The sequence below is a fragment of the Thamnophis elegans genome, chromosome 3, assembly GCF_009769535.1.
Source record: "Thamnophis elegans isolate rThaEle1 chromosome 3, rThaEle1.pri, whole genome shotgun sequence".
Classification (NCBI taxonomy): Eukaryota; Metazoa; Chordata; class Lepidosauria; order Squamata; family Colubridae; genus Thamnophis; species Thamnophis elegans.
Window position 1 is genome coordinate 27,364,261 of NC_045543.1, and position 25,071 is coordinate 27,389,331.

General features: G+C 34.5%; 1 protein-coding gene across 5 annotated transcripts in view; it reads right to left on the reverse strand.

The window, feature by feature from the left end:
• Positions 1-1,805: 1,805 nt before the first annotated feature.
• Positions 1,806-25,071, reverse strand: part of AFTPH (aftiphilin) — a 35,089-nt gene continuing 11,823 nt past the window's right edge. For 3 of the 5 annotated variants that reach the window (XM_032212868.1, XM_032212870.1, XM_032212871.1), the window contains 8 exons: positions 23,286-23,434; positions 22,779-22,905; positions 22,510-22,566; positions 20,111-20,233; positions 16,740-16,800; positions 15,089-15,172; positions 12,336-12,459; positions 1,806-2,943 (listed from right to left, as the gene is read on the reverse strand). In XM_032212868.1, coding sequence (XP_032068759.1) covers positions 2,799-2,943; positions 12,336-12,459; positions 15,089-15,172; positions 16,740-16,800; positions 20,111-20,233; positions 22,510-22,566; positions 22,779-22,905; positions 23,286-23,434 — 870 coding nt within the window. In that variant the 3' untranslated portion in view covers positions 1,806-2,798. Of the gene's footprint in view, positions 2,944-12,335; positions 12,460-15,088; positions 15,173-16,739; positions 16,801-20,110; positions 20,234-22,509; positions 22,567-22,778; positions 22,906-23,285; positions 23,435-25,071 lie in introns of those variants that run through there. The other 2 variants (XM_032212872.1, XM_032212873.1) reach the window with 2 other exon arrangements.

The following is a 25,071-nucleotide window of genomic DNA, read 5'->3' on the forward strand; positions in this document are numbered from 1 at the left end:
TCAACTGAATATTGCTATCTAATATTTTTGTTTGTGTGATATATAGTCAGTGTTGATGCAGTTTTCCTGGCAATGTTCTAAAGAAATTCTTTGCCATTTCTTTCTTCCTTAGGGCTGAAAAAAATTGACTAGCCCAAGGTAACTAGCCCTTTTTAAAAAATATGAGTGTATTTGACATGTTTACTGTTTTCATAAAAAATTCTACTATACAGCACCATTTTTTGTGAGATACACCAAATTGGCTCTTTGTTATGTACTGTATTTGTTGGAGTATAAGATGCAGGAAGGAAAATGAGAAGAAAAAAAATTCTACTTCTGTCTACCAGCATCCATGGCATTCAGCTGGCTAACTTCTTGTCAATGTGAGAGAGTTCATGATTTGGAACCCATGGTAACAAGGTCAGCCAATGAACAGGCATAGCAACTAAGTCAGCCAATGAGGGCTATTTGGACTCTGAAACAGTATTTGCTGTGTGAGCAACAAGGAAACAGAAAGGACCCTGGCTTAGCTGAGAACTGAAAGTGAAACTGCTTGTGTTTTGCTTGTATTTTACTGCTACCTTGGAAAACCTGCTTTTGATATTGTATTGTATATTATTATTATTATTATTACACAATTGTATCACAGCGGCCAGTTATTTTGCGGATTTGGCATTGATTACTAGTCGGGCCCCACCCAGGGGCCTAGGATGCCCTAACATATTTTTGTAATATGCGTGCGGATCCAAGCAGTGTGGCTTTTTGCATTTGACTGATGGTGATTTTGTCAATTTTTAACTGTTTTAAATGTAATTCCAGTGCTTTTGGAATAGCACCCAGTGTGCCGATTACCACTGGAATTACCACTGCTGGTTTGTGCCATAATCGTTGAATTTCGATTTTTAAGTCCTGGTATTTTGCAATTTTTTTCATATTCCTTCTCGTCGACCCTGCTGTCACCTGGTATTGTGATGTCTATGATTGTAACCTTATTTTTCTCAACCAGTGTGACGGGATTGGGCGGCATACAAATGTTATTAAACTTCAAACGTCTGGTGTATTATGCGCCAGTATTTTGTCTGTTTGTATACAAAGTTGTTGTTGTTGTTATTATTATTTTGAATCCTGCTGAATCAGTTAGTTTGTGTACTTTCTGAAAGTGATTTCTGCTGCAAACTCTGACCGGCCAAGTCAGCTTTAGCACTTATTGCAGCCTGATTCAGCACAGCTGATTGGTGGGTGGATCGGACTGCTGGAATACCCCCAATTAGTTGTTCCAGGCTGCAGGGATTGCCACAGACCATCACTGCCTCCATGCTTGCGTTTTGGGCCTCTGGGGGGTGGGGGTGGAGCTTCATTTGATGTATAAGACGTACCCAAATTTTCACCCTCTTTTTTGGGGGAAAAGGTGCGTTTTATACTCCGAAAAATACAGTAATACTTCTGTCCCATTTCCTATTTTCTGTCTCTTTATAGACTTACCTATAGCTCTTCAATATATGTGTCAGAGAAAACTGAAGCATTTGGATAATCCTTAAGCTTCCTAATTAAAATGGGACAGCTTTGGCCCTCAGGAGACACTGTAACTAAGCTCCCAAAAGATCCAGTTCTTTACAGTCAGGTATCCCAAGAAGGAGGAAACAATTTTCCACATACCAATAGGAAATAAAAATATATTACTTTTAAATTAAAAAATGTATGTTTTGTTATTTCTTTGGGGTAAGAAGTCATTTAGGTACACATTTTCTTTCCATGTATGGAAAAAAGGATTCTTCAGTTCTGCCTTCAGCAGTATTGAAAACATAGAGAGAACATCAGTACACGCATTAACAGACTATATAACTTTATTTGTTTATTTTGATTAGGCTAAGAGAAATTTGTACACTGAAATTTCAAAAAGACCTCAGGCATGCACATGAACCTTGTTAGAGGTTGTTCTACATAGCATTCTCTTTTTTTCCATAGGAATTTCCCCAAACATTTACAACCCATAGTTTTTTTCTGTACATACAGCCTAAACCATAGCAACCTATGATTATGTCAAATTTACATTGTGCAAAATCAAACATAAGAATAGTGGTACAACAACAAAAAATGTAACAAGTATATTTCATTGTAAGACATTCAGATAGTTTTGGTCCTTCCATCCCAAACCATATTGATTACTACATAGATCACAAGAATCAAATGGCTAGGCAGTGATCTATTACTTTTCTAAAATGAACCCAAAGTAAACTCTTAAAAGATCATGTTAAGCCACATTAATAGAAGGCAGAAAACTAAAAATCAACCATCAAGTCCCTAAGGAAAGGCCTCATTAGATGAAAAGGGCTTTGCTTAAAAAAAAAAAACCCAATCCCCAAAAACAAAAGGCCTGACCCATTTTTGGAAAAAAAAATCATAAAATGCTAAGTGATTCATTCTGACCAAAACAAACAAAACAACAACAACAAACAAACAAACCTGGAAAATTTCATGAAGAGCAAAAATTGGGTGTTTTCATTTTAAAAAAATGTTTATAAAGTTTTATAAGAAGGACACAACCAGTGTATTCCACAAAGACAAATGTTTACACCCCAGCACACAGAAAAAAGGATGTTTTCAAAAAAGGTGCAATCCTCCCCAATTATTTACATTTTTTTCTAATATAAATCCAGGGCTCCAGTATGTAAATAAATATACATTATTATGTATATCTTTCTAGTGCTGCTTACCAACAAATCACCTGAACTTGGATTTTTAATTAAAGCAAGATAATTTGTAGGTCACAGAAAAGAGCTAGGGTAAAATTAATACAAATTGTCCACTCCACTCCACTTTTAGTCTACCTTGCCTTGGCAAACTGTTGAAGGTGTCAACGTAGATGGGAACATCAACACCTTGGCATGCATGAAAGATAAGTCAGGAAGGCTAGAAATCACCTTGGCAGCTTCGTCGCTGAGTTGTTCTTCCTTTGGGGGTTTTCTATTAAAAAAAGATTTAATATTTAATATAATTGGAACCAGTTACCGAAGAATGTTATTCAAAGAAAATCTTTCCATTGACAAATTCTATTTGCAACACCTTTTAGTGGGGCAAGGCTTACTGCTGGTATTGTAACAAGGAAAATGATACTGCTCCTCACACACTACCTCACACACACTGAGAGCATATGCACCAAAGACAAATTCCTTGTGTGTCCAATCACACTTGGCCAATAAAGAATTATTTTCTATTCTATTCTATTCTATTCTGAATACCATTCAGGACTTTGTCTTGCTAAATCGATCCTGCATATACTGTACAACAAGGGTAGTCAACCTTTTTATACTTACCGCCCACTTTTGTATCTCTGTTAGTAGTAAAATTTTCTAACCGCCCACCAGTTCCACAGTAATGGTGATTAATAAAGTAGGGAAGTAACTTTACTTTATAAAATTTATAAAGCAGAGTTACAGCAAACCCCTACCGCCTACCATGAAAGCTGGAACGCCCACTAGTGGGCGGTGGGGACCAGGTTGACTACCACTGCTGTACAAGTAAAGCCTGTGCAAGAGAGTCAATTCCAGTCTAACTTTAAATAGATTCTGCACTAACATACACAATCTGAAATTGTTCTGAGGACTAGAATTTCATTCTGACATCCTGATTTTAACTATATCAAAAATGTGTGGGTCTTGAGTCAACAGTTTCTTCATTGAAGATGATGTTTGCAGAAGTTGTTCCCATCAACTAAGAATCCTAACTTCTGAAAACTATCGTTTATGTGGAAAGCCTCCATAGATAGGATGGGGTATCCATTTCAAGAAATGTACAATTATAGAGCAACCATGGGCCATGATTGGGAGGGAAAGCGGGAAGAAGAAGATTCTTTCTTTTGTGTAAGTACAACATTTCAAGTTCAACTGTTGCCAAGCTTGATAACAAGATTACTGTCTTGTCTTTTCAAGTCAGTCATATGACACCAAGTTGTATTGCTCTTCACTGTTCAAATGGAACTGCATGAAGACCAAGAAATTTGCTTAGACCCACCCTTAATTTTAAATTTATTTCCTACTATCACATGCCTCACTAAACACAGAGAGACCTTACATTTCCTTTTGGAATGGATATCTCCTTATAGTAAAGCATGCAAATAAATGTCTACATTCATGACATAAGGCTCAAATCAGGATGGAAGAGGGTATAGTATATCATAAATGAAGAGCTAATCTCAAATTTGCCATTCTCTGTTGGTCATCATTCTGATCAGAATGAGCAGGCAAATGAAAGTATAAATGTACATTTAACCCATTCCTTGTGGGTTAAGTGAAGAAGACCTAAGTGGAATCACATGTTGTGCACTTGGGTAGACACAAGTCCCTTCAGGTTACCTCAACATATGCAACTGTGCACAAATATGTGCAAAAGATCTATGAATCTGCTTAATTTAATCCCAAATGCATACATTTACTTAAGTACCATGAGATTTCTGTAGCTGCAATTTAAGTCTGCATATTTTACTGACAACGCAGACTTAGCACTCCTCTTTTAAGAATGGGATTCTTTCAAGTGACAATACCAAAGTATAAATACATTCCTCCAATACAAAAGTATATTTATATTCCTGTTTGTTTAAAGCTATTTGCAGAGCCAAAATCTAACTAATGTTCCTCCTGTTTACATTTTTGAAGGAGGAAGGTGACAACTACATTTTCTTTGTTCATAATGTTTGTGCAGATTTTAATGGCTAATTATTATTTGGGAGTGGGAACAGTTTATGGGCATTTTTTAGATTTCTCTTATTTGCCTGCCAGTACCTTAAAAAACAAAAGCAGGTATGTTTAATAATGAGAAAAGCAGTTAACAGTGAGAAAAAAGACAAAAATTGCTATTGAGGTAATGCTTTAAAAAAAAAAACAGTTTACAAAATAAGCTCTGAGGTTTCCAAGAAGATTTCATCATGCAAGATGAAGAGAAGAACAATGTAGTTGGTATTAAGCTGAGTTTCCCCCGACTCTGACCTTGTTGCTTGTAAATATAAAACTCTTTTTTGGAAAAAGTGGGCCTTTTATCAAGGTTTCTTTGATAAAGCAGTTGTTGCTATAAGAAGGGAAAAACTGAGAACTGCATTGTACCATACTGGACAGTACAAATTAATAATTGCAGCTGATTCCTCCCAATATTAAAACCCATTTTTATACAATTTTTCTAAAGATTGTTTTTAAATATTTAGTATAAGTTATATTAAGTCCTGAGAATCTATTTTTTTTTCATAAATATATTGAAGAAAAAAGTAGCAGACCTTTCAATAGTTTTTGATTTAAAAGTTCCATAAACTTCTCTATGAACTTTGCCTAAACCTTTTCTAGTAAAAAAAAAAAAAGCTTTTTAAATGATACAATAGGATATAATAAATCCTCTCAAATTGGAGTAACTGCATTCTCAAATTATCAGTAATAATATTACTATATATACTTTCAGGTAAGCTGAGAAATTTAGGTGCCAGAATACATTTTAAAAAATGAGTTTGGGTTACGTGCAGGCAGGCTTCTCATCAAATATTTACAGTAATACTTTTTAAAAGTGCCACCATACCCTGTATATATTTGTTGATAAACTAAAATACAGTGAAAAATGTGCTACCTGCAGATAAACTAAGTGTGAAAATTAAAACATATGAAAATTTCAAGGGTTGGCTTATCAGCAGATGGCACATTTTTTCATGGTATTTTGGTTAAAAATTTAAGAATTGGCTTATCAATGGAGGGGCTTACACACAAGTATATATGGTACATTACACAACTATCTTTGTTTCTCTCATTTGTCTCCATAAAAATCAGGTAATAAAATATCACAATAGTTCTTTTTATTTCATTTGATCCAGGTTTTAACTTCCTCTCCAATTTTGCTGCCAAACGCAAGTTTGAATGACAAGTTTAACTCATTCAAAACCTGGAACTTAGCCACAGAGTAACACAACTTCTTATTTTTCTCTCTGTTTTTAAAAGACCAAGCAAGATCACAACTTGTTCCATATAAATACAGCTATTTCTATATTAAATCTGCAAACTTTGCAGTAACCTACCTACTCTTACCAGCCAGTAAACATCTTCATGTAATAGTTGGGGTTAAGGGGATTGTAGTTCAACACACAAGATGGTAAACAATCAAGAATGAAGAAAACTGGATTTCATGATAGGTCAATTTGTCAGCTGTTACTTGCACTTCATCTAATCTGGCACCAATTTTTGAGAGTATAATATAATATGTGCCTTGAACATTTGGTTTTACTCATTTTTTATTAATCCTGCTTGCCAGCAGTATGGTGGATTTCAATCATATTAATTTAAATTACTAATAAGGGAGATTTAATTTAATGGTTTAGATCTGTGCTTCTCAACTATGGCAACTTCAACATATGTGGAACTCAACTCCACAAGTTCACATATTTTAAAGGTGCCAAGGTTGAGACACTGTCTTAAATCACAATTTATTGATTAGTTAGGAACAATCTATAATCATTTCTAATAAAAGTGCATATTACTTTTTTTTACATAGCTTTAATGCATTTTCTTCAATATTAAAAAAAAATGCATTTTTATTTTTGGAATGTACACAATAAATCTGAAAAAGAACCAGGTAATATTTAATCAATTTACCAAAGAAAGAAAGAAAAATATCTGGAGAAGAACTAGACTAATAGATCATTACATATACCTTGGCCAATGTATTTCAATGGAAGATAATACAATACAGGAAATTGAATGGCGTGTTAAATGTGTATGGCAGGCATTTGGCAAGCTAACCATAATTTTCAAAAACAACCTTGATCAGTTTGTGCTACCTGCTCTAACATATGCCAGTGAAACATGGACACTAACCTCACAATCAATACAAAAGCTACGAGTGACACAAAGAGCCATGGAAACATACATGCTCAGCATTACAAGACAAGACAGAAAGACCTGCACATGGATTAGAGAACAAACAAAAGTATACAAAATCATCAAGAATGTTAAAGAATTGAAATGGAAATGAGCTGGTCAACTTGGCAAGAAGAAGGTGGACCAAGGCAATCACAGAATGGATTTCACTTGATAAAAAGTGTTCATGAAAGAGACATAAAATGAGATGGAGTGACAACATCAGCAAGTAATGTGGGCCCAAATTGGCAAAGAAAGCTTAGGACCATATTGGTAGGAAACATGCAGAAGAGGCCTTCATCCTGCAGTAGATAGACAATGGCTAAAATGATGATAACATATCATGTAAATCAATTAACCAAATTATTTCAGGTATCCACTAAAAATGGGATGATGGCTTTACTCCCATGGCACATTTCATTGAGCAATACGAAGTTATGTGTGTATAAGAATACCAAAAGTAGATTAATTCAGTTAATTAAACCTAGCAGAAGGGCAAGATGGAGCATGGTAGAGTGTTAGGCACACAGTATCACTGGCCTATTGTGATGCAGCTTGTGGAACAAAAGTATGAATAAGCAGATGAAATGATGATCAGGGCCATATATCTCAAGAGAGGGATTAAGACAAGCCACCCTAGGCCACAATGTGATAATTCTATTTTTGCTCAATTACTCTACAGTGATTTTGGGAAGCTTAACTAATGGTTCTCATAAATAGAAGAGTGTCACAATTGGTTCCCCAAATGTCTCTGATTTAGAAATGCTTCTTTTAAAATCACCAATAAGCAGGGATAGTTCTCAAAATAGTGCTTCATTCAGGATGCAAGGTCATTTGATTCTTTGCAAATAATTTTATTTTTTAAGTACCTGACTGTCTCACCCAGAAGTATTCAAATTCATCGTAATGGATCCCCCTCCCCCCGGTGTGTTGTTTTAATTAACCAATAGGACAGTTCAGGACTGCAGGGATGAGTTCGACATACTTTTGGTTTCATCCTCTATTTTCCTGATCCCTTGCCTTTATATCTAGACATTGGTCCAAAACTATCTCATTATTTCAAATTCTCTATTCACTCTATCCATTCTTTCTGAGTTTCTGCTCAACATTCATAATTATTTCTTTAAACTATAGCCCTGCTTAACAAAACTTTTAAAATATTATTTAAATTTATAAAAATTACCTAATATTTAGGTTTTAGCTACTGTAATGATTATGAAAACAAATTATGTTTCCCCTAAAATGACATAAACATATTGGTATCTCACATACTGTACATTCCTTTTGTAGCATGAGCAATCCTGACTTTAATTCATTCCAGTTCCAAGCAAAATATCAAATTATCAGGAATGCTGTTTTTTTTTTTTCCTGATCCTTGAAACACCCAATTGTATTTTTTTTCTCTTTCAGCAACATTTGATTTAAATGCTAAACGTTAATTCTAAATGAACATTTATTCCCCAACTAGGAATTCTGGAAATGTGTTTATTATTCCAGCTGCTCCTAAGTTATAGGAAGACAGTCCATAAACTAAGCAGCTTCCAATTTTCTTTTATAATTCTTCTTCTACAACAAGCAGAATCTAACAAATGTTAACTCTTTTCTTGGCTGTTCAATTACAAATTTATGGGTAAGAACATGTTAAACAATAGAAAATAAGATCATGCTTTGAGGCAGGTACAACTTACTAATTCTTATAATTGGGAAGGAACTATTTGTTTAAGTTTTAGTCCACTGAATGTAAGAAATTAAGCAGCATTGTATCTTGATAGTATCTGGATGGAAGACACTAGGAACTACCAGAACTGCAGGCTAGGATGAGAGGTAAAAAAATATCCCAGAAGGGGCTATGGCAAATTACTTCCATACTGTTGCCAAGATAACTACAGAGATATGGATGTGAAGTCACAGAAAATTTGGAGACCTAACTTTTTATGTCCGAACATAGCTTTATTTGAACCACTATTATTTATTCTGTAACATAAAAAAAAATCAGCTAAATGACTATACTAAAAAAACTGTAATTTTAATGAAAAATATTGTTAAGTTTAATATACCAGTAGAGCAAAATTCAGACAACCTAGAGCAAATTTGTGGGTGTTAGTCCAAATGCAGAAAGAACCCACATGGTAAATAACTGACAAAAATAATATGCAACTAAAGCTGCTTTTGGAGACCATCTATCATCTATAGGTTCCAGTAATGAAATCAAGGAATGGTCTCAATGCAAGAAAAGCTAAAGCCTTTAATATGTTATCTAAAAAACAAACAAACACTGAACTGTGTGTCAGAAGGGAAACTTCCCTGTATTTATGAAGAACAAAGTTTAAAATAACCCCAAATCATTGAGGCTTAGCACTCCCCCTAGTGGCATAATATTAAAGTAATGTAAGTACTTTAGTCCAGCTTTCTTCTGCTTGGTGCTCTCTACTCAGGTGAGATTTCACACTGGCTAGATACTAACAGCCCAAATCATCCAGATGTGTTGGGGATGAGAGAAGTCTATTTTATATAGTAGCAATTTAGAATGCTTCAGTTGCTAAGGAAACAGTTTCTGAAATTTGGAATACATTTCTTGTGAGGGATGAATGTTATACTTCTAGGACGAACATATCCTCATTTTACATGCAGTAATTGTGGACAGAATTTAATCATGCAATTAAATGCAAGAATTCCAGCAATTAACAAGAAAAAAACCAGTTGCAACCCTTTTCTTTTTGTCATTTTCTACTTTTATTTTGCATAGCAGCACTAGTCATATTGTTATGATTTATATTCTGCTCTTAAAAATCAAATACTTAAGTTTTATACAAAATTCAAATGGAAATTTTTGCAGCATACCAGAAAATTGACAGACTAGAAGCATGATCAGGCACTCCCGGGACAATTTATACACTATAATGCAACACACGAACACCCCTATAAATAGAGATATGAGAAAATCAATTGTACAAAGCACTGTGAAGTGCTAATAGGGGTGTGAAAAACAGTCTCTGCATGAACTGTGTTGAGCTTCAAATGGCTGTTTCAAGCATTTCATAAGAGGAACACAACTGTCCCAGTTCAACCTGAGCTGCTTCTAGTTTTCACTGCTGTTCTGGGCAATGTAAATGGAGTGATGTCTAGCCTCTTCCATCCAACAACTGACTTTTGAGTTTCTCTGCTTGGATCAATACAGCAACCAGGACAAATCAGTGTCAGGGACCAGCAATTATAATTTTAGGCTTAGATTAGAAAAATCCAGGTTTAATTCCTCATTTGAGCACCAAGCTCATTGAGCAACTTTGGGCTAGTTCTCTCTCAGCCCAACTAACTTCAAGAGGCAGCTGGGAAATAGTAGAAGGAAGAAGCAGACCTTTAACCAGCACATGGCCCAGTGAGTCATTTTAGATTAAAAGTCATAGGAGACAGAATGGACAAGGAAAGGACTGAAAAGGACTAGCAATTATATTAGATTGTGAGTCACTCCTGCTGCCTTATGATTTATAGCTTTAAATGCCCTGAGTGGAATATTCAGAAAGGCAATAGATAATTTAATAATAAACAAGGGCCCCACAAGTCCACATTTTTCACTCTGGCATCTTTCACAGTTCCTGAACAGCTGTAATGGTAACTGGAAATTACCTTGGAGGACAGGAGGAGGAACCTCAGCCTGTCTGATAAATTAGAATCTGAAAAAGGGAGAAGGGATGGCAAAAAGTATCCCAGAAGGAACCTTCCCTAATTTCAGGAGAAAGAAACTGAGGGATAGGTGGAGAACTTTCAGACTTGCAAGATTCTGTTAATATAACCACACAATAAAGATAGACACCTGCTGGTGCTTCTTGTCTGGACTTCCTTGCAAAAATAACAACAAAACATCTGTCATATTCATACTAGCTGGATACCCCAAATAGCATTATCACTGTAATTGTATCTTTTATTTATCAAATACGTATGCTGCCCATCTCCCCAAAGGCGATATTTTAATAGCCTCCCTACCTACCTTCAGCTCCACTTCCATGCTTTATTTATACAGCTAATGAGGTGGTTGCTGGGTCCTGTTTACTGACCCAGATCTAACAACTGCAGTACACTAGCTGTGAGGCCTCACTTCACTGTATACACAATGCATGAAGTGTTGCTCTGACTCTCAAATCATAACCTAGGCAGAAATGGGGGTGTATTCGACTTCCAGTATTATAAAGTCATTGTCTACTTTTCTGGAACATAGACTACTATTCTTTTTTTCAGTAAAAAGAATTAACTGTTATAGTTGATAGGGCAGGTTTACAGGAAGGTGGCAGGGAAATGAAAAACTGAATATATGCCCATGCACAATTGTGTTCTAATTCAATGCTACGTGTTGGACATACTTTAAAGCAGTGGCCTGTAACCCCTGGGCTGTGACCCACTACTGGGCCATGGCCCATTCAGAATTGGGCTGTGTGAATGGCTGGCCAGAAGGCATACACACGTAACTCAATCTGCGCGAAGGGTGGGCTGGCAGCCACTTCAATGCATGCGCACCAGCCCACTGCTCACGCAGGTCGAGTTGTACTCATGTGCACTGGCCCACCATTTGCACAAGGGTTGCATGCATGTGCCTGCCTTTCTGCTGTTCACGCAGACCAGTTCCTCTCTCCGCTACAGCTGGGCCACCAAGCCACAAGCAGTAGGAACCACTGCTTAAACAGTATTGTTGCCGGTTTGGTTTAGTTGTCTTATTGAGTATGAACATATTTGTGTGTGTAAGTGATATTCAAATTTAGGTTATCTTTAGAAATGAGGTGAGACTGTATCTTCAAAGGCAAACTGAAAGTTCCACAATCTATAGGATATAAGAGCATACATAACAGATATACCCCCCTCCCCAGGCCTATCAATCTAACAACATAATGTTGTTTCAGAAAGTTTTCCATGTTGCTCTGGACAGTTGATTGAATGTTGAGTATTTTAGAGTGTTAAAATATATGCACTAGCATCCTGTTGACTGTCAAGCGCACTGAATCAAAAACACTGAATCAAAAACTACAAATGTCCAATTACTAGTTGGCAAAACTAAAAAGAGTAACGCGAGACTCAGAACATATAGGTTTTTTGCACCTCAAATCTAAGTGTGTTACTGTACATTAAAAGGCATTCTGCTGATGTGCTTGGCCTGGACTGCTGAACTTTCAGTGTTTACTGCACATTGTGCAATCCCTTGTGCTATCTTAACACTTCAAAAGAAAACAATTTTAAGGCTATGATAGTTGATTTGATTTGTTGAAATTTGGTGAAAATTTCTCCTTTTTCCTGGATATAATTACATCTGATGTGGCTTTTCATGATTGGGATGTATTGTTTTTATTTTAGACATCATGGGTTATTGGTGGTAGCTATCTCTTTAGTCCTTGTTCATCACCTAGTTGTGAGACAGGCAATCCATTGAATTTACAAAATATATCAATACTCAAGAATCATTAAATGTCATTAGTCAATGCAATTTACCTTGCTGATGTACTTGCTTTCTCTACCGTAGACATTAGCTTTGCAAATGCATCAGTAACTTTACTGGTGGTCTTGGAAGTTTCTAGCTTGGAAGTTGTCAACTCATACAATTCTGGATCGACACCTTATAGCATAAAATTATAATTAATAGCAGATAGCAGAAATTGTTTGCATATAATCTCAGTTAAGGAATTTTTATTTGCATTGTCTGTAAACATCTGAACTATCAACATTCCTGATAAGCAAATCATAGACATTTTGTTAATTTCCATCACATTCTATTAAGTGAGAGTCAAGATCAGCAGATAAAATGTCATAAAAGTCAGACAGAAGTTTATCCTAAATTAAATAGTATTTTTTAAATGAAAAAGGAACATTTTGAGTGGTTTAAATTCTACATTACCGTATAAATCCATTATCACTTCACAAGTAATATTTAGAGTTCTCATGCCATTTTTTTCTCCATGTTAGTAATGAAAAAAAGTTTCAATAGTTTTTTAAAAAATATTTTGGTTTCTCCTCTTTTATGATAATGCAATTAAGAAAGGCATGGATATTGAAAACCAATAGGAGCCATAAAATAAATCAATTTTTGGAAGTAGTGTTTTCTGGAAAACTCCAAATTCTGTATTTTTTTTAACTGCCATATCTAGGAGTAGAAACTGACAATCCAAAGAGAGGAAAATATACTGGTAGCATGAGGGCTCCGAGGAAAGTGTCCAATTGTTTTCAGAATGGGTTTGAGAAGATTAAAGTACACACAATTTGTCATTTTCTATAACTATAAAAAAAACCTTTTAGTTAAAGGCCCTTGTCACCCTATATCCACTGTAGACTTATTACTCAACTGAAAATATGGAAGTAACATATAAACTTTAAATTCAGGGTATAGAGTATTTTAAATTTTTCAGATATTTGCAGAATTCTTAAATAAACATAAACATACAATTGTAAAAATAATTAATGGATTTTCAGAAATCCCATTAAAGTATGGCAGCATATAAACCTGCCAGTATTTCTAAATTTAAAAGTCCCAATGAAATCATTTGATACGTTTAACATATTGTTACAATTAACATTTTCGAGCCATAAGCCAACAACATTCAATAGCTAAAACTGTTTATCTTCACATATGATTAAGAAATAAAGTTGTTCTAAATTTGATTTTACTACTTTTAAACCAAGGCCTTTGAAATAAAATGAATATGAAACATGACTGTGTAAGTACAACTAATCTGTGAGGCCTAGAAATATCCATCCCATTTTAATATAAAAATGGTCATATTGAAAAACTATAATGAGATTGAGTGAATTCAGGATCTAAGTTAAGAATGAGCTTTAAGCTTAGGAACAGACATACACTGTTACATCCACTTTCAACACTCAGAATTGCAGGGTAGAAGGCAAATGACTTTCCAAGAAACAAGATAGATGTCACTACTTCCTATATGTTTTCTATTAATTTGAGGACAAAATTTTAATGAAAATTAATGTCAGAAATCAAATTTGATTTTACAAGAGGCCAATAACTGCACTGCTGAGCAATACTATGAAAATTAAAATTGATGGATAAAATTAATGTTTCAAATAATACGTATGCCTCATGCAAAATTAAATCACCAAGTTCTAAGAAAGATGATTTATCAATTCTGATATTAAAGAGTTAAAAATGCACAATGTACCACCAAAAGCTTCTATAGTAACAAAGATAAGGGATGCTCTTCCTAGATATTTGATCACCAAAGCTTAACAGAGACGTGTACTCCTCTACCCGTCTCATATGTACACAGAGGCAATGCTTTGCCACGGAAAGACATCTGAACTCCCAGCGAAGTATTAGAAAGGGATATAAGAGACACACTATATAAAGATCTTTCAGTCTCATCACAGACTTTCGTTGAACAATACTAGGCAAGAGAGGCCTCTGCTACATCTTAAAATGACTGCTTCATCCACAGAGGAGAATCTTGCCTCAAGCAGTGAGCTGTTTAAGATCCATACGGATAATTCAAAGAAAACAAGAGTTTTAGAGCAAGGCTGCATCTGCAACATTTAACAGAACAACCTTGACGAACGACCGTTTCTTTTTAAAAATTTATTTTGCTACAGATTAATCTTTCACGTAAACTGAAACCTTTACCCATCAAGAGAACTAAACAGAAGCAAAATGCACTCTGTTAACATGCCCTTCTTATATTTCATTCTAAGCTGGCAGAATCTTCCCATATTCAGCTTTGAAACATTTCAGAAGTATTAAACTGCTGTTTAGAATTACAACACAAGCTTTTGCCTAATATCAACTTTTTAATTTTTCTACAAGCAGCAAGATGCCAGCTCTTGTTTATGCAACTTCATTAGTTGTACCTGCCTATTGCTACATTCTATAGCGTTTGATACTGAGATCAATGAGCATAATTTCAAGCAGAAAGATTACGAACTGAAAATATTCTTAGTGATACTCGTATTTTGTCCCAAATACTTTTTAAAGTTGGATATCTCTGGCTAAAGCACATCAATAGAAACTACACATTTGAGATATATTAACCAAACTAATTATCAAACTTGCTTGTAGAAAAAAAGAAGAATTAACTGCTAACTGGAACAAGTTATGGAGGAAGCTATGTGTCAAAGATAGGCATCCAAGAATAAATCAAAACTCATATATTCTTGTTTGTAGGAAAGTCACACAATGCAGCTCATGCTTTTAGTACAAAAGAGATTAAATTTGCAGTGTTTATAGTGTTTTGGCTGACCTGGGATGGAGGTGGTGGTGCTAGAGCTACTGTCATCCACGGGCCCAAAGAAATCAAGGTTCAGAAGAGTGGAACCTCCACTAGCTTGAAATTCAGTGACCATGTTGGTAGGCAGCCATATAGAAGGTAAGCCAAGGGAGGGATTTATGTGTAAAAAGGGGGTAAGACACACACTTGAACATGCCAGTTATAATTAGTACTTATTACATCATTTTATAAAAAAATATAATAGTGCTTACAAGATTAGTTTGCAGTTTCTATAGCTGTTAACAAATCAATGTACATTGTCATGTACAAATGCAGCAGAGATCCCAATACTAGTAACTTAAAAGCTAGCCCACATTTTCAGAACAATGGACAGAACCAGAGAGAATCAGAAGGGTATGTCCAATTAAAGGGAAACAATTTTGCAAATTCAAAGCTATTGCTCTACATGAAAAAGATACTTCTGTACAAAATTAGTATGAGTTGTAGTAAATGCGCATATCTTTACCATTTTAAATTGAACTTTGCATGAAGAATGATTAATGCGTTGTCTATAAAAATACAGTAAGGACTGTATGTTCTCATGTATTGTTTTGAAATTTTATTGTGCATTGTTACTTTTTCCCCTATGATAGTAAGTCATTATATATTGCCCCAGGTGCTTGGCAGGCATAGAATGATTTATCAACTTAATAAATAAAATAGCAAAGTAATATATAGGAATATTGGTAGTAGTAGTTCTCATTACAACCAACTCCTTCGTGTGAAGTTACATTGTTCCCCTTTAATACTGAAACAGAAAAATCAGAAATACATTTTAAAGAAATTTTTAAAGGAAAGCATAATGAATTGACTGAAGAAATAAGACACCAGACAACAGCAAGAGAGTCCATCCAGGCTTTCCTTCAGCACCTTCATATGAATCACAAAACCGTAACATCCTCAAACACTGTTTAGCAATGTTTTCAGTTCCCCGACATGGCTGGTAATTATGATGTATGACTGAACTGTAACAGAATAGATGCCATGTTTACTAAATCTTATTTAATTTATCAGATGTATTTAATGTACATATTTTTACATTTTGGAGCTTTGTTCTTATTTTTGGCACTTAACTAGAGAAAATCATGACAATACAAGTTTGCAGCCATTAACAAAAAGATTTACTCTAGTAAAATTTCACAATGAACAAAACTTAAAGTGGGCTAGCATTTTATCATATACAATATTTGTACATGGTTGAAAAGTAGCTTTTAAAAAGTGAATGTTTTACAAACATATTTTGATTTAAAAAAAAAAAAACCTTGGAAGCAATTACTACACATGTGATTTTGCTATTTAGAACTATAAAGAAGCCTAAATAGGCAACAGTCTGTTGAGATGAAAGCTATAAACTAAATATAAATAATTACTCCAAACTTATGTTCCATTAATACAATATTACACAATGATGTGTATGTAACACAAATTGAGCAAAAATATGTCTTACCTTGCTCTTAAAACACTACAGACTGCTTTAAATTGAGCATAGTTAAACAGAAAGAAAGCCTGAATTTCCAAAGCTAAGAAAATATATTTTTAAGCTATCAGCAGAGAGACGTTTGTCTGAACTTTGTAGCTTTCTTAACTCTAGCTCTGGTGCTAGAGGCTCTACGGAGAGACGTACCATCTAAAGGGTTAGTAAGGCCACTGCTACTCCAGTCAAACTGGACAGGTGGTAGAGATTCCTAGAGTTGAAAAGTCAGAAATCAGATTTAATAGTTAGGTCATAATATAATAAAATGTCTTATGTGCTCTTGTGCATGCAAGAAAAAAGGCTACCATTGAAAAGCCAAAAGACAGACTCAAGGCACAATGCTAAAATGTTTAAAATGAAATCCTTAAAATGCAGTTCATGTAACCCATGAAAAGGTTTAATCATTTCCTAGTATTTGGGGGGGAAGGGGGGTGTCTAGATATGTCTGATGGGTGTATGTATTTAGAAATTACAATATATTACTTCAGACAGGGATATTGCTCTGGCACAACAGGCAGATAAAAAGTATAAATGATGAATACAAGAGAAGCAGAACAGTAACAGCAAAATACAATTTTCTAATTCTTCAGTATTTGAAAATGCAAAGGGACAATCACCATGTATTTAATGAAGTATATTTAATAAAAGGGCAAAAATGGGTTATTAGAACTCTCTCAATAATTATAGTAAAGTCATAATTATTTAATAATTAAAAAACCACTGAATTGCACTAAAAAGCAAACTCTTACAATCAGCAAGCTTATGTTTCAAAATGGTTAGTACACTTAGCTAAGGTATTAAGAATAATAATAAATTAGAATGAAGAAAACAACAAAAATATGAAGACTATTATTACCTAAATTTCTAATTTTGAAACATAAGACAAAGGAACAAATGCACACTAATAACTAGTAATGCCTATTGCATTTTTAAAAAGTTGCACATGTTACTATTCAAAGAATAAAAAGACTACTTTCATTTGTAAAAGAATCAAGGATCCAGCAGTAACTTCCTACTAAAGAAAGGACAAGGGACTTTTTTTGGTTACACCTTTCCTTTGTACTCCCACAGTGCCATGCTACTCTTAAAAATTCTGCAGAACCATAGCAACTTTTATAGGACAATGCTGAAAAAAGGGGAGTTAACAAAAATTAACATTTTCTAAAATAAACACAAATCTTCTGAAAAGAAATCCTGACCTAACACTAACTAAACATCACAAAGAATCTCTAGATTCTAAGTTTACCTTGACAGGCAAAGAAAATAAAACTATTGTACTGTCTTTTAGAGCAGAAGTCGCCAAACTTGGCAACTTTTAAGACTTGTGGACTTCAATTCGCAGAATTCCTCAGCCAGCTACAAGACCCCTGCTTTAGAGCTTCATGATGCTTAAATGAAAATAAGCAAATGCAAACACCGTTATTCTTTATTACTATTGTATATTTTATCTCTTTGTACAGGTGTTGCCTTGTCCATCTGATACCTTCTGTTTAGCATATTCATTCTGAACTTTATCTCTTTTTTGCAAAAAGGCATAAATGCAAAGCAAGAGCAAAGTGTGTCAAAAAATTCACTAAATCTTCTTTAACTAAAATTAAAGCATACAAAACTGCACAATGTAATACTGAATGTATAAGAAAGCAATTTAGGACTTTACTTAATATTTCATATAACTTAAATTATGACAGAATGCTTAATTTTAATTTATTCTAATTGTCTATTAATAGAATCAACCAATTATATTTATTCAGTCAATGACCTGCAAAAATTACAAAACACTACACTTCTAACCTACTCAGTGTAGAAGAGCACAATGTAATAAGCACTGCTTTGGCTATATTTACATATTTCTAAGACCTGATGATGATTAGGACAATCCCCATATCTGAGTCCAGCACTCACACAGAATTACCATCATCTATCACAAAAACCTTATATACAGCAGCGTTTGAATCAAATAGCTCAAGATATTGTTGCTTTTACCTAAAGTGAAATGTCTGAAATGCCAAAAAGTACTTCTTCAATTATTACTATAATTTTCAATTGAAAGGAAATATAAGATAGCAGTAGCTCATTACACTATCTTCTGGCCAAGCCTCTGTGATTCAAAACTTCTATGTACTTTACAAAGAAACACATCTAATCACTCTATTATTTGAAATATATTTCTATTTCAATATATATTTTGTTTTAAAATTTTGTTGTTTAGATATAAAATAAATATCTACTACTTCTACATTACATTTTGTTCATATTCTCAAAAGATTTCAATATTAGTTGAACATTTTCCCTGAATTACACCCAATACAAGTAGTCTTCAACCATTTATTTAACAAAGGCTTAAAGTTACGACAGCACTGAAAAAAGTGAGTTATGACCCACCATTGCAAGTCTGACTATCGTACCCTCTCTGCAGTCACATGATTGTGATCTGGGTGCTTGGCAGTCTGCTCACATTTACGATGGTTAGTGTCCTGCAGCCACATGATCACAATTTGTGACCTTCTAACAAGCAAAATCAATGGGGAAAGCCAGATTTGCTTACAACCACGATTCACTTAATGACCACAGTAAAAATGGTTGTAAAATCAGGTCTAGTCACGTGATGACTTGCTTAACCACTACACTGCTTGATGATCAAAATTTCAGTGCCAACAATGGATATAAGTCGAGGACTACATGTAATCATATATAATATATACAATCTTTATCAAAATACTATTTTAAAATTAAGCAGAAATAGCCATTCTATCACAGCAGTAGGATTTATTTTATTTATGTATTAAATTTATATGCGGCTCCTCTCACCAATTAGGTGACCTTTTTTCAAAATCAAAAGTGGATATATAAGTTTAAATAAAATGTTAATATAATAGGAAAAGCATAATTAAAGCTGATAAGTTTTTTTATAAGAAAAGCTTAGCAATTTTAGCACAGAAGAGAACCAATATGAACAAGCACCAAACTATTTGTTAAACCACTGTTATCTGTTAGTATAACTGTTCATCTATTTATTATTGTTAAAAAGTAGACAACTGTTAAGACAGAATAGACTCCTACAGTCTAATACAGAGATTGTTCTTTTCTCTGGTAAAGCAAGACTTTGGAAACAGGCTTCACTCACTCACGAGGGGACAAAATCCATGTAGGGAAGAGTTGGGGAGGTGACACATGAGCTTAGATAACATTAGAAACTGAAATTATGTATTATGCAACATCCAAATTATGTTACAGGTTTCTTTGACTAATGAGCCTATCCTTTTATCACACCATTGGTCTAGTAATAGATTGGTAGATGTTCAACAAAAGGGACAATCAAGAAATAATTCATTCCCACTCAGAAATGTTGTTCCATCACCAGATGAGTGCTAATGAATCTAGCTCTGAGAAATTCAGCAGCTTTCTCTGAGCAGAAGAAGATTTATATTTCACAGGCCGATTGACAGAATTTTAGATATTGTCATTAAGAATGTATTGACTGAACAGTAACCGGTCTTACTCTTTCTTTTTCTTTTTTTTACCTGCAATTGATCAGGTGTACATATATTCATTTCTGGTGATATAGCAGAAGTCTGTCCTATTGAAGCTATTTTCTCTGCAGCAGAAATTGGTTTCATGGGTTCCTTCGTAGGCTCTAACATACCCTAGAAATGAACACAATCAATCAATCAACTCTTTATTATGCTTAGGCAAAAATAAGGAGGGTAGGCTACAATTAGTAATTTTAAAAGGTAAAAATATAAAATAAATAAGTTAAAAAAGATTTCAAAAAGCATGTACACGAACAGAAAACTAAAAAAAAAACCCTATAAAAACAATGAAACAAAATCAGCATATGGCCAACTAAATCTATCACAATAAAAAAACTTATTGTGTTTTGTTATGAACACAATACATACCATTTTAGTAACATTGAATAAACAAACACTAAGCATTTTTTAAAACAATGATGTCTATCTAGTTTATCTACTATTGAGCATAAAGAAACGTTTACTTCTGGTTGAAAAGAAAAAATACTAGCATTGTTATATTTATTTTTATTGTTGCATTCAAAACTATAGAAACATTTTTTACTTTTTAAAATATGATTGCATAGTACTGAAAATAAAGGTCTTTTTTTGTTTAATCCTACTTCCCAAGGAATTCATTGCACCCATTGCATAAATATATTCAATTAGCATGTTGTATTTATATTTAGATAGATAGATAGATAGATAGATAGATAGATAGATAGATAGATAGATTGTTTATTTATATGCCGCCCTTTTCCCTGGGGGGACTCAGGGCGGCTCACAATCAAAAGGGAAGGGGGGACAGACTTTTACATATAAGACAGTACATGATTAAAACGCAACATTCATACCATTCGGGCGGGTAACAATCTTTAGCCCCAGGCCTGATGGGATAGCCAGATTCTAAGGGCTGTGCGGAAGGACTGGAGGGTGGTGAGGGTACGAAGCTCCACGGGGAGATCGTTCCATTGGGTCGGGGCTACCACCGAGAAGGCTCTCCTCCGCGTGGTGGCCAGTCGGCATTGGCCAGCGGATGGAACTCGGAGGAGGCCTAAACGATGAGATCTAATGGGTCGTATGGAGGTGATTTACATTACAGTATAACATTGTAATTTATGTGTGCTGTTGAATGATGTAGAGTGGGCATTTTCATATCTCCACCATTTTACTCTAGACACACACACACATTTATGGCTCACCCACATTTGTCCTCAACATGAAAGGGACCTCAGAGTTTTTCCCCAGATGACCAATTAGTACAGAAACAGCATCTACCCTCTAGTCCATACCACTTTATTCATGTGTTAATTTAAACCATTGTTATTGGAGAAGCGCATAAGAGGTCAATTCCTAAGCTCTTGCAGAGCTCGTCTCTCAGTTAAAAAACTGGACTCTTTCTAGTATGTGATGTGATACAGCTGCTCTACAACTCTTATTATCAGTATCTATAATCAGTATCATTAAAAGTACTAGTGCTCCTGTTTGAAATGATTTGGCTAAAGATGGAATAGCAGTTTTACCAAAGAGAATGAATTGTCATATCTTTATAGCTTTGAGATTAGCTCTATCATTTCCTGGTTATTACTAAATAGTTTTTCATCAAATATGAATCAGGCAAGTTATGCAACAATTTGTAATCAATTCCCAAAACATAAGTGAATATCAATTCAGACTGAGATTTCCCATTTTGATCTTGAGGCAAAATATAATTGGTAACATTCAGAATTTGTTTAATTCAAGCTACCTCAATCTTGATTTTTTTCTGAACTTGGGAAAATGGAAGATTTTGGAGTATGCAAAGGAGGACAGGGGCTGAATGAGCCTAAGCAATCAAAATGGTTTGTTTTTTGGCTCCTATTTTTTCCTTAAGTTTCTAAGAGTCATGGAAAAATCTAAGGAAAGACCTATCTAATGATAGGTATGATATTTTTTACAATTAATTATCAGGTGTTTGTAACCAAATGTCCTACAAAATGGAACAAAGCTTGTGTCCCAGAGCCAATGGAATTCAAGAACATTACTCCATACCTTACACACAAAATAACTGATCCAAAAGTGCAACAGGATTTGTTATCTAAACTTGATGCACCCAAAAAGCTCTATTATGAGCTAAGTAATCATCACAGAATCGAGCTCCTTATAATTCCCCAATATCAGACCTGCCCCACCACACATGAGAAAATGTGCAGGGAAGTGGAAGAATCTTACATTAAATAATACATTCCCTCAGTAAAATAATATTATAAGAAATGATATTATAAAGTGTGCTATTAAATTAAATGCTACTCTAATTTATCTAAAACTTAAATAACCGATACATGACTTGGAGGTTCCATTGCATTTGACCTGAAAGAGCATTTGATTTGACTATTTTGCAGATGTAACCGCATTGAGCTGTTGTAACTTACCAACCCTGCTGCATACATGGGAACTATGACGGGCTGCTTCTTATTACCTGTGAAAAGCTAAAACAAAAGACATTTCAATCTAATTAGTTCAAGCTATTTGCAAAGTTATTCAATTAGTCTCAAGAACCATTTTTCAAACAAGACCAACAGTTTTGTAGGTTTACTTATGAAATATATAATATCACGTAAAATACTCTCAAGAGTTAAAACTATACACTATTCTGCAGTCCAGAAGAATGAAAGAATTTCTACCTTAACTGAAAACTCACAATGTTTCTTGTGTCGATTCCCAAAGAGCAGAGAAGCTTTTTGTTGCTATGGGAGCCACCCCACTGGTATCTCAGTCCATAAGCATCATGGATATCCTGAAGCTCTGCCCACACATCAAGTAGTTCCCTACAAATCATGTTATAAGTCAAGAGAAACAGCAAAAAAGAAAAACACTGGCACTCAGCAGATTTAATTCCTTTCTTCTGCATTTTTAAATGACTGGCATATTAAAAAAAGTACAGATTAAGATCCCACCCAAGCACTTAATCGCTAGGGAAATAACACTGATATTTAAGAACAATTATTCTTTTACCATACAATGAAAAAAATGAGGTTCACAGCAAATAGACTGGTGTCTACTTAGAAAACACTAGATATAATAAATACTTTTTTGTAAGTATAAGCAGTACCCCACATCCAAATTATCTATTTCTGTCCAACAGGACAGTTTGTCTCAGAAAATATTCCCGAAAATGTAAATGTCTTCTTCACTAAATATTCCATACCTTTCTGTAAAGTTCTCCACTGTTCTCTCTGGTTTTCTGCCCACTTCTAACATGAGATTTAAAGGAGGAATTTCCTCTTTCATTTCAGAAACAAGTACAGGAGGAAAACAGGCCTTGAATATTTGTTCAAGACGATTTAGAAGCACAACCTGTATTAGGACAAAGAAAACCAAATTGATTCTGAAAACCATGCAAGTATCTTTTTTAATTACAGGAAAAATAATATAACTTTCAGGTATAATTGTCTATACAGAATTCCTAGGATTCTCTGAGAATGCAGTAGAACATCAAGCAGAAACACTTCCTATAAGCAATGTGAACAAGAATTTATCTAGTTTTCTATTATTCACTAACACACCATATTTGACTGTATAGGTAGTCCTATTCTGTGACTCTTTGAAGTTACAAATGTGCTGAATGAGGGTACTTATGGCTGTTCCTTACAAATGTGGTTGTCACAGCATCCCTTGGTACTTAGATTGGCCACAGCATCTACTGTCCATGTGATCACCATTTGTGTACCTAAATGGCTTTTGAAAGTAAAATCAGTGAAGCAGCTGACAGGTTATCACAAATGATGATCATGCAAATGTGGGACATTGCAACTACATGGGATTTACCTAATAAATGCAAATGGAACTGCTGCAACTGCTGTCTTAAATTGACACAGTCATGTGAAGTTTAGCTTTATGACCGCATCACTTAGCAATAGAGTTGCCTATCCCAATTCTATTGTTAAGGAAGGACTACCTGTTGTCAGAATTTTCCAAGCATTTGAAATGTCTTTTTATTTGTGAATAGCTGCACTTGAGTTTTCAATTTGATCAATCCTAATCCTAGGGCCTGCAACCTTTCCATTGCAATTTACATGAGTGTAGCTAATGATGGTTTTTTTTGCTATCAGTGATTACCTTCTTGAGACATTATAACCTCTCAATATTTTTGAAATATGTGTTCATGGATAAAACATCTTAGTTTTATATTCAGACGAGTATCTGATGAGAAGAAAATGGAGAAGGCTTTGAATGAATTCAGCAATGGGTAGTAGATAAACACCTATTTAATTCCGAAAGGTAGCAATAAGGGGGGGGGTCAAAATTGCTCTGCCTTGATTCTATTTACAGGGGGGGGGGGGTTTGAGAGCTCTGCAAGTCTTTCCAAAGTTTTTTGGGAATACAATGCATTTATATAATACAGCTTCAATAGTCATTGTTGAGTTTATTTCATGGCCTGAACTATTTTAAAGGGATGACAAATATCTTGGGATCATATGTATTGCTTCCCTGTGATTCAGGAAGAGACCTCAAAGTGCCTTCTACAGTTAAAAATCTTCAGCAAAAATTTTCAATGAATTTCAGTTACAAACCTCTTAGAAACAGTGCAATAGTCAGGATAATTTTCTGAAAAAGTTATGACTAATTAAAAATAAAAATAAATCAGGGCAGCATGTATTTTAAGTATGCAACACACAGGCAAGACCTGGATATTACATGTTTTATGAAAAATTGGGGCAATGATGATAAAATTATACCTGCTGTGCTATTCTGTACTTTCTGCTTAGGCTTTTAGAGGCTTCTAAACATGTTAAAAGCATTTGGCTGGTCAGTGCTAGAGGCAGATTTCTTTAAAAAGTATGTTTGAATCAACATTCATTCTTATCCACCTTCTTCTTCTGCTCTGCCAACTATTTCTTATCCAGACACACTTTCTGAGTAAAACCTGTGGAATAATTTAATAATGCAACAATGCTACCTGGCTGAGGTACACAGCTTGAAATTAAAGCAAC